The sequence below is a fragment of the Poecilia latipinna genome, unplaced genomic scaffold (genome assembly GCF_001443285.1).
Source record: "Poecilia latipinna isolate Pla-1442-1.1 unplaced genomic scaffold, P_latipinna-1.0 Scaffold2130, whole genome shotgun sequence".
Classification (NCBI taxonomy): domain Eukaryota; kingdom Metazoa; phylum Chordata; class Actinopteri; order Cyprinodontiformes; family Poeciliidae; genus Poecilia; species Poecilia latipinna.
In genome coordinates this window covers 56215-67173 of record NW_015114746.1, presented here as the reverse complement: position 1 = coordinate 67173, position 10959 = coordinate 56215, and the positions used below count along the sequence as shown (strand labels likewise).

General features: G+C 38.9%; 1 protein-coding gene across 3 annotated transcripts in view; it reads left to right on the top strand.

Moving 5' to 3' along the window:
- Positions 1-8965, top strand: part of ndst2a (N-deacetylase/N-sulfotransferase (heparan glucosaminyl) 2a) — a 26017-nt gene extending 17052 nt beyond the window's left edge. For all 3 annotated transcript variants that reach the window (XM_015017350.1, XM_015017351.1, XM_015017352.1), the window contains 10 exons: positions 1675-1860; positions 2309-2437; positions 3253-3435; positions 3543-3639; positions 3717-3840; positions 4020-4194; positions 4416-4586; positions 4759-4868; positions 6622-6724; positions 7389-8965. In XM_015017350.1, coding sequence (XP_014872836.1) covers positions 1675-1860; positions 2309-2437; positions 3253-3435; positions 3543-3639; positions 3717-3840; positions 4020-4194; positions 4416-4586; positions 4759-4868; positions 6622-6724; positions 7389-7508 — 1398 coding nt within the window. In that variant the 3' untranslated portion in view covers positions 7509-8965. The remainder of the gene's footprint in view (positions 1-1674; positions 1861-2308; positions 2438-3252; positions 3436-3542; positions 3640-3716; positions 3841-4019; positions 4195-4415; positions 4587-4758; positions 4869-6621; positions 6725-7388) is intronic.
- The last annotated feature ends 1994 nt before the right edge of the window (positions 8966-10959 follow it).

Here is a 10959-nt window from a genome sequence, read left to right as displayed (position 1 = left end):
TTTTCTCTGGTTTTTCGCAGGCCTTGCTGAACACTCAAAATAAGCTAAGAGCGCTGGTTCCTAATTTCACCTTCAATCTGGGATTTTCCGGAAAATTCTACCACACAGGTACTAAACATTGTAAGATTAAATCGACCCTTTTCCTCTTTAATGATTCATGTCGCTCTGAGTTTTGTAGAATCTGACTGCAAGTTAGAGGAGACCATAAAATTTTTTGGTTTATATGTGGGTGTTTCCAGGAACCGATGAGGAGGACCAGGGAGACGACATGCTGCTGCAGCACAGGAAGGACTTCTGGTGGTTCCCTCACATGTGGAGCCACATGCAGCCTCACCTCTTTCACAATGTCAGCGTCCTGGCTGAGCAAATGAAGCTCAACAGGATCTTTGCTCAGGTAACAGGAGACTCAGATGGAGGATGTTTGTTAAACAAACTGTTCAGTAACGGAGAAACGCCGGACAATGTTGGGTCGTTTCAGCTCTTTCCTCTTAACCTGATTTGTTGTTTTGAACAATAAGCTGAATGTGAGGGTTAAGATTTCAGTTTTTTTTGTTCCCTCCCAACCCCCCAACTACCTTTCCTGACATTTAGAGAAGATTCTCTTCATATTTGGCTGCTGCAAAACTGATGAAGACAGCCTGATACCGTAACGCTGCATGTTCTGGTCCACGCTTTCAATGAGTGCTGGATAAACCACTTCACTTCTTGAAGCATTGCAGCTTTACACACTTATTCACATGCTTTAGTTTCTCCTATTTGTATGGTCAAAGATAGAGTAAAAATTTTACAGATCCAAAAACTGTAGCAGCAAATTGTTCAGAATAGAATCATTCAGCTCAGGTCAGAACAGTGTCATGCCTCCAGCCCGAAAAAGCTGTAAATTCACCATTATGTGGCACCAGGTCTCTCCACAGCCATATTTTTAGATATTCTGTGCTCAAGCGCTGGTTTATACAATCAGTTAATTGATAATTGAAATAATCATCAGCTAATTGATTAATTGTTAACTGGAGGATTAAAAAAATGGCCATTTGCTGAAAGGACAACACAGCCAGAACAGTAATTAAGCCAAAACTGTGCCAAACATGCATACATTTAGAATAAAAAAATCTAAATATGTTCAACCCAGAAGTCCACAAGTTTCATTTTTAGCTTCATCTGATTCAAGTTCTGATGAAGAAAAATCTTCTATTGCGCACGATTTGCATAAAATGTATTTATCAAAACAAGAATCAATAGATTCTTTGCATCCTTTTGCTACAAATGATCAAGCACACACTAAAGGAATGCTTTGTTGTTGCATTTTAGGCTATAAAATTGTCATTTTCATATTTGAAAAAAAGGATGTGAATTATTTGATCATTTTAAATGTATTTGTAATATTGTGAAAAAAAATTACTTAAATGAAAAATCTGCAGAATTTTAAAAATGTATTAATTGTGAGAACAGTCAATAGAATAATTGATTAGTAAAGTAATCATTAGTTGCAGTCCTGCTAAAATGAGAGCAGTACGTTGCTGTTAACACAACTCAACCCTGCTTCCAGGTTTTTCGCTAAACCAAACAGTTTAGCGAATGTGTTGCACTTATTCTAATGTCTTACTTAGAATAAATAAGACATTTTTCTTCTGAGGAAGGAGCACTGAGACGTTTGGGTATTGCTGCCCTCTGTAGGAGCATGGAATCCCAACAGACATGGGCTACGCAGTGGCTCCGCACCACTCCGGGGTCTACCCTGTCCACACCCAGCTGTATGAAGCCTGGAAGTCTGTGTGGGGAATCAAAGTGACCAGCACTGAAGAGTACCCTCATCTGAGGCCAGCGAGGTACCGCCGGGGCTTCATCCACAACGGAATCAAGGTCAGTGCGCTCCACTGGGTTCAGGTCCCAGCCAGCTTCAGATTCTGCAGCAAGTTTTCTGTTGGATCTACAGAGATGAGGATCTCGTGACTCGATTGCGATCTTTAGTGTCACAGTTCAATTTAGAAGCCAATTTCCTTTCAAACAGTCTCCAGATTCTGTTTAAATGTTGCGACTGGCAAGAGGAAAAGACATTTAAACCAAATCTGTAAAGTTCCCTAATGTATCAAATTTTGTTAGTTTATATTTTAATAAAAATAGCTTTTTCATAAATTATATAGCTTATTTTACCAATATTAGGTTAGCTTAACTTTTTCTTGAATAAAAAAAAAATTAACAATTATTCAAAATACATACGGTGGGTGAGACGACCTTCTGCGTATTGTCCTGCCTTAAGTCTTTAATGAAGTCAGAGGAGCAGAGATGCTGATTGTCCTTCATTCTGCAGGTGTTGCCCAGGCAGACCTGTGGCCTCTTCACACACACCATCTTCTATAACGAATACCCTGGAGGCTCCAAGGAGCTGGATAAGAGCATCAAAGGAGGAGAACTCTTCCTCACCGTTCTCCTAAACCCTGTAAGTCAACTCCACTCTCATATAGACGCTGCACCGCAGAGCTGCTTAAGTTCACGTCATCAGTAGTAACTCGTGCCACACTGCAGATGGATCTGTAGGCTCTGTCTACAGATGCATCAGCAAGTTCCAGCTGTTGATGTGTTCGTTGTTAGAGTTGTAGAGAAGTAGTAGAAGAAGAAGACAATGGCTCCGAAGCATTGGTCATGTCAAGACAACAGGGATCAGTCTCAGCAGTGCAGATTCCCAGGAAATATCTGGTGGTGTGTCTGGTGCACTATACTGGAACTGGATTCATTTATCCTGACTGCAGATTCTGTAAAACTTTAGTAATCTTTGAATGGGGAGGAGCTTTTGAAATGAGGTCCAGGTTGAAAACTACACCACCTACGATGTAGACTTGGTTTGATTTGTAACATTTGCAATGTTACAAATGTTGTAGTTCTCTCGCGATACATTGTGTCATACAAATAGCCCTCATCTTTCTCCCAAGAACCACTGAAGAAAATGACACGAACGAAGTGCAACTTCCTTCCTCACAAAATATAAACACAAATGGAGTGGTAGGCTAGCGTGTTTGTATTTAGGACACTTAAACATGGACAGAATTCTTTTACATTAAAGAACAATGGTTCTAGAATACAGTTTCATTTGTGAAGCCTTTACAGCCTTAACTCTAAAAGTTCTTACTTTTTGTACTTGAGGTCCCCATTGGACACTATATCTGGACAGAATTGCTATCATAGCAATGATTGCTTTTTCAACCCTCCCAGTTTCCCACATGACCAATACGCTCATTCACTGTCCATGCAACGCAGATCAGCATCTTCATGACTCACCTGTCCAACTATGGAAATGATCGTCTGGGCCTCTACACCTTTGAATCTCTGGTGAAGTTTGTCCAGTGCTGGACAAACCTCAGGCTGCAGACCCTACCTCCCGTTCAACTGGCAGAAAAATATTTCCAGATCTTCCCAGAAGAAAGGAACCCACTCTGGCAGGTACAGTTTTGAGAAAAGGAAATGGAAATAATAATAATAATAAAAAAAATATGTATTTGACATTTCTACTGAATGTAAAACAAACTATTTTTTTATTTTTTTTTTAGAACCCATGTCACGACAAAAGACACAAAGACATCTGGTCCAAAGAGAAAACCTGTGACAGACTTCCTAAATTCCTTATTATTGGACCACAGAAAACAGGTAGCTCTCCTCATCTCCATTTTCAGTCATTTTTCCTCTTTAGCCTTTTGAATTTCATCATCGTTTCCTCCATCAAGGCACTACAGCACTTCACTCATTCCTGAGCCTCCACCCGGCCATCACTGGCTCCTTCCCCAGCGCCACCACCTTTGAAGAAATCCAGTTCTTCAGTGGACTCAATTATGACAACGGGATTGACTGGTAGATCTTATTAGCACATACTTTACTCCACTTTTAGATTCTCCCTGTCCCAGACAAGAGACTCAATATTGCAACATTCAACATTACAATCACATAATTACATATTCCAAATGTAATGCAGCCTTAATGATCATGGATTTGAATGATTTTGTTTTTGTCTTTTTCTTTTTTTCTTTTAGGTACATGGAGTTCTTCCCATTCCCCTCCAATGTCAGTGCAGACTTCATGTTTGAAAAAAGTGCCAATTACTTTGACTCAGAAATGGCTCCCAAACGAGCAGCAGCACTGTTACCCAGAGCCAAAGTCTTGGCTGTGCTCATCAACCCGTCTGACAGAGCATACTCCTGGTATCAGGTACAATACCCCAATGGACCCATGGACAGCTGCCAAGTTAACTTTTTTCTTTTCTTTTAGTAAAAATCTGAAAAATGTGGAGTGCATTAGTTCAGCCCACCTTAGTCAGGAATTTTTAACTTTTGAAACCAGAATCTGTTCTGCCTTAAGTTACTCATATTATCTATATTAGCTTGCACAAGGTTTCAGTTAGATTTTTTTGTTGTTGTTTGTGACTCCAGCACCAGAGAGCCCACCAGGACCCAGCGGCGCTCAACAACACCTTCCATGCAGTGGTAACCGCAGCCGCCTCGTCCCCCAGAGCCTTGCTAGTTCTGCAGAAACGGTGCCTTTATCCAGGGGCCTACGCCTCTCATTTGGAGCGATGGCTGCAGTATTACCAACCCAGCCAGGTAAAACTGGTTTATTATTACAATAACCATCATATAAAACAATGTTGAAGATTTTTTCTGTAACTCTTGTTGAAGAGTTTCTCTCTCCAGTTTTAAATCTGAATCTTCCCTCCAGATTGACTTTGCTCTCCTAGAATCCTCTGACTGTTTCTGTTTCTGTTCCTTCGCTCAGCTGCACATTGTGGACGGGGCCTTGCTGCGCTCCAATCCTGTTCTGGTGATGGAGGGAATTCAGAGATTTCTGGGTGTTACTCCCATCTTCAACTACACACAGGCTTTAATGTAATGCAACACACAAATCCAAGCTGCAACCAAGCAGTTTTTAGAAACCTACAGAGTTTAAGGGAAACTCAAACTTACTTAAATTAGCTTTTTGTGTAAATGTGGAAAAGTGCATTCAAACAAGTGTTGAGTGTTAATATTTTTGAGACTTTTAAACCTTCTGTTCATTGGTTCATATTAGAGGCAACATGTCATGTTTCTAATAGTTTCTTGTTGGAAGCTACCCAGCTAGCATAGCAGTCTCATCAGGTCAGCAATTAAACCAATCTAAGTTTCTGAGACAACTCAGAAATCCAATGTTTCTCTCGTCATTGAACGTGTCAATGCTAGAGAACATACACATATTTATTCACTTATCTTGAAATATCTTGAGATTTAGTTAATTAAAAAAATCTATTAGTTATTTTAAAAGCTACAAAGAGGTTATTGCCAGTTATGTTAGAAAACTTCTTTCTCTTAAGCTCAATTGACAGAAATAACAGAAGATTTCAATGAATTATGACTCCATCCTATGGAGGACATTAATGATGGTCTTCTGGCCAGTTGTTAGGTCTGCAGTCTTCCCCGTATTGAACCAAACTGAAGTCATTTAATGACACCTGCACACATTCAGTTTACAACATTCATGCCCTGTAAAATTTGAGCTTATTTGTCCACAGTATTCAAATTTTTTGTTTTCTTGGGTTTTATGAGCTGGAAGCCAAAATGATGTAAAAAATAAACAAACAAATACTTGAAATTGTTTAAGCTGTGGAGCCTGAGTCTATAACCTATGAAAGTTTTGACTTTTTGAATGGAATTATGGGAATTAATCAATTTTTGAAGATTTTCTAGTTTTTTGGACAGGGTCTGTGTATATAGATAACAGGGAGGCTGAACTGAGTGCAGCAACCAAGAGTTGTGTAAGGACTAATGTCAGCCTCGTAATCACTATTTAAAAATACTGATAAAACCTCGTCTGACATTTTACCAATACAACCACAGGGCTCCTGGTGTGATGCTGCCTGTCACAATAACTCCTTTTGCTGGATGATCAATTGTCCCAGAAGTTATTGTGATAAACATTATTGTTGTTTTGAGACCATTTTGAAGCAGTATAATGGCAGTGGCATTAGTAATGCAAAAACACATTCTCAATGATTAATAAACATGTAACACAGGAACTGGAAGACATTTCAAATATGCAACATAAATGAACAGAAACAACAAATAAAATAAATTATGAAGTGTCTATAAACAAAACTATCCTTCAAATAAAAGGGGGATCAGTTTAGACCAAAACACCAGACTGAAGACTTTTGTCATCCAGAGAGAAAAGAGAAAAATGATAAATCATGAAAATGGAAAATATTAAGCTGGTTTTAATTTGTCATGTGATTAAGTGATAGACCAAATATAAATAATTAATGACCACTCAGAGCAGGAAAGCTAAGATATAAATACAGAACAAGAAATGCATTGTTTTCTCCTTTACTCTGCAAAGGAATTATATTTCATCAGTTATTAAAATGTGTGCTTGTTTTGGTTATAATCAAATCTATGGATTAAGCTATAACAGGTTCCTGGATTCAAAGTCTTCGCAGCAGCTCTGCATTTGAACACATTCTGGTTCTTTGTGGAGGTCCGGTTCTGTTTCATGTTGAGGAGAATCCAGTGTTCCTTTAAAAAGAAAATTCAAAGAAGCAGCATTATTTAACCCAAACGCAGTGAAAGGTGTGCTGCACTGTAATAATGACCCACTGTTTGTCTGCAGGTATGACGATGGTAAAGGTTTCTGGTGTCAGCGAGTGGAAGGAGCCCGGTCCAAATGTCTCGGAAAGAGCAAAGGCAGGAAGTATCCAGAGATGAGTTCTGAGGTACATTAACACCTCCGTTACAGAAGCACTAGTTTACCTCTAAATATCAAATGTTAGTGAGTTAAGCTGATTACATTATTTAAAAACTGGCAACATTTAATATTGTCATCTTCCTAAAATAATCGTCTGTCATTTTTTGTCAATGATTTTTCTTTGTTTTTTGTGAAAATCACTTTTGGCAAAAATACAGCTGGTGCATTATGTTGGAGGTTTAATAATAAAACTAGAGTTGTCCTTGAAGAGCAGAAATAGGATTGAAAAAGACTTAACATAATTGTTGTTGAAGTTATCTGTAGAGTAATGGGATCTCCTTTAAATGTGCAGAAAAATCAATCCTATAAAGGATTGCAACTTCTAGTTCTGCTGGTATGATTCGAAATGCTCAAATATCGATTTTTAAAATATGTTTTAAGTTTCATTAACACCAAACTCAATTCCAGTATAATCAACATGACCAATAGACACCTCACCAAAACTAACACAATTTTTCCTTAAAACATTTTAAAAATCGATATTTGAACATTTCGAATAAATTTCAAATTGACATATTTGCAGTATTTGTGAGTGTACTGCATATAATGTTGAGCGTCCACTCAAATCACTAGACACTGAAAGACATATCTAATCTCTAGTTTTTGTGTATGTGTTTGTGTGTTCTCTCCAGTCACGTGCCTTTCTAACAGAGTACTACCGTGACCACAATATGGAGCTGGTACGCCTGCTGAACCGGCTGGGCCAACCACTGCCATCCTGGCTTCACCAAGAACTCCAGAATTCCCGCTGAAGCCGAGGGCCTCTTGTCACACGGAGTCTGTTCTCCAGAAAACTGCTCCCAACACTTCTTACTTTTAGAGCTTCTTTTCCCAGGACTCCTGATGAAACGGGGGTGGGGGTAGAGGAAAACGGGGGTAGCTCCATGAACACTCTCTTGTTCTGTTGCCGACATCGGTCTGCGGCGCAGGACGCATCAGCTGAGAATCAAAGATCCAAGGGACTCGAGCTTTAAAGACAAATGAGTCAGTGACTGAAGACTGAAGCAGTGGGTTGGTTACCTGTATGGTGTAACACAGGGGGTTAGCAGGCACAGGCATACTGATGCTCCCACAGAATGGAGTTAGGTCAGAGGTCAGACAGGTTGAAGCAGACATGCTGATCCTCATCCACATCTCTCTCTCTAAAACACCAGTTCTACTTGATAATCAGTCGGCAGGGCTCCAACTGTGGACTCAAACTAAAGGCTCTGCAGGGATCTAGTAAAATAATAAACCAAGTGATACACACACATTTAACTGGCCAACACCTGAAAACAAGCTGTAGTTTTTTTTTGTTTTTTTTTTTTTGGATTTGATCAGATTAGAACAGTTCGGTATGCGTGGCATCAGTGTTGTGATGGATTTTCAACCCTATAATCAACATCTGGGACTCTTCATGCTCGGTGTTATCACAGCAGACACACAGGGAGGCTAATGAATATAGGGGTTTGGTCCAGTTCATAAGTGTCCCAGTGCTACTGGAGCTCCAGTTCTTCCCAATTCCACCAGTCAAGCTCTGAACTCCAGCAGCAACATTCAGAAATCTCAGCACCAACTCTTCTCTGTTGGACCAGAGGAAACAACCACTTTCATCAGAGACTGGAGTTGGACCAACAACCAATTCTTATTTTTATGAACAGCATGTTTAAAAAAAAATAAAAAAAATAAAATATGACCTGAAAAAAAAAACAAAAGCTAAGAAAAACAATTAAAAGGTGGATTGATCTGTTGGACAGCATGGCTCTGTTATCGCTTATCTTGCTGCTGTTTTGTTTTAAATCACAGCATCAACTTATGCCTCAGCACTTTCAGGTTAAACACCTGCCTGATGCTGTGTTGACGTTCTGTTTGCATCTCTGTTGATATAAGCTGAACAGAGATGGGACGTGTTGAGTCATTTTAAGGAGCGCTCACTAACATTAGTATTTGGAAGTAAAATTGGTGAGCGCAGCACATCTGGAACAGAACTAGCACGCTGATGCGCTAGGTCCGATGTTGCAGAAAATGTTCAAAACCCCTGGCTCGTCGAGCCTAATCAAACCTCTAAATTTTCATTATTTACAGTGTAAATTTCCTCATGGTCGCCATCTTGACTAAATCCCAAAGTTTTTGCCTGAGAATTGCGCATACAGGCATTTTTCTTTTGTTTTAGTGAGAGTGGCTGCACCCCGTTCTAAATCTGTGTACTAACCTGGTAAAGCTGATGTCAGTAAAAAATGACTGAATTAAAACAAAAACAACCAGCAGTCTGTAACATCTGGTGGCCCAAAAAATGCCACCAGATGTGGCATTTTTTGCATAAAAAAATGCCACCAGTATAAAATCATGTCTACCTTCTTACGACTGACTAAACGTCCAGCTCTGGTCCAGGACATGCCCAGTGTTACAGTAGCTTTTTATTGCTATGGAAATGACTGTTACTGTGAACTCTTCGGTTTAACCTGTTGTGGCCTCCCCCTTTTTTGTTGCCTTTTATTTCGTTGTTTTGTTTTAGTTGATATTACTTTGAGAAAATACACCACAAATTTTAGAAGTTTGTCATCCCTGAAAATACAGATGTAGCAGGTCGAAACACAGACTGACATGTAGCTCTCTTTTTTTTCTGCATTTAAGAGTACAGAAATTCCCAGTTTTGAAATGGTTTTTATTGCTTTACGGGTGTTTGATTCTGAACTTGCATTTCCTTGGACCAGAGCTGTTTAAATCTGGTGTGTGGAAAATAAAAACCTTTTCCTGAAAGCTAATTTTCTTGACTTTAATGCTAAAGGTTAAAAAGTTAAGGAAATAAGTGAAAATGTAACTACACTGGTTCAAAACTCAACAAGGTCATCATGCACTTCAGCTGTTATCCTATGTATGTTTCATACAGGTTACATTCATGTGGATGGACAATACAGGTGACAGTTTTAACAAAACATTGACTGTAAGAACGGGTACTTTCCACTCGGTCCTCATGTTTTTATGGGATTTCCTTTGATGAGGTAAAGTGTTTGAGATGATATAGGAAGCATTTATTATTTATTAAAGGAAACACCCTTTCTTAGCATATAACAAACTTAACTGCCTCCTGTCATGGCAGCTATGTTTTCTGAGACGGTAATAAAAACATTGCAGAGAGCTGGTGTCAGGTTTTACTTTGAATGAAGTAAGCACACCACCAAGACGGAAAAGACAATTCAGCATTTCTAAAATATAATTTGGCAACACACTGAGGGTTTTACTTCACTATGACCCGCACAACCATACATTGGTGTTCAAGTAAACGGTTCAAAGACTGATTAAAAGCTGCTGTTTTCTTCTTTTCAGTTTTTGTATTGATGTAAAAAAAAAAATAAGTTAACACTGTTTAATAAAATTTGAGAGAGGCTGAAAGAGAGGTTTTGTTTTCTTTGCTCATGCTCACTTATGTGAAGTTCTACATATAACCAAACAACTCCAGCAGTTTACAATCATTGACAGCAATGTAGCTTGTTTATTTTAGCAGACACTACTCATGTACTCCACAATATGCTGGAAGCAACGTAAGAACCCGAATTTGAATGTGGGTTATTAACTACACAGATTCATTAATCAGCAACCGACCTATAAAGTGGTGTGAAAAAATCTTCACCCTCTTAATGATTTCCTTTATATTTTGCATGTTAGCACTTAGTGTTGCAGAATATCAAGCGAGCTTAAATATTAGGCAAAGACAAGTCAAGAACAAAATAATTTTTAAAATAAGGTGTTTTCTATCGAGGGAAGGGGAAAAAAATACAAAACCACATGACCCTGGAATTGTGATTTCAGTCCCTGTTGAAAGATAAGTGGTTTCACCTGGTTGCTGTTTCTAGCCACACCCAGGCCTGATTACTACCGCACCTGTACTTAAATATGAAACATCTGACAAAGAGAAGCACATTCTGGTACAGTAATGTACTAATTTCGTTGTTTGCCAACTGCCAAAACCCACCAACAAAGAAGTGAACAAGCAAAAAATACCATTAAGCAACAATTAAGAAAGAAAGGGTTGACAATACCTTAACTTTTGACAAGTCAGATGTGCATTTTAATTAATGTTATTTCAAGTGACCTGGTCAGAATCACTTCTTTCATAGCCACAGACGAATTAGTCACATTTGTACTGCCCCAAAGTGGAGCACTTTCTGAGTATATTCAAGACTGTGCTCAAGTCAAGGTAATAGAAGTGATAATGCAATGGCT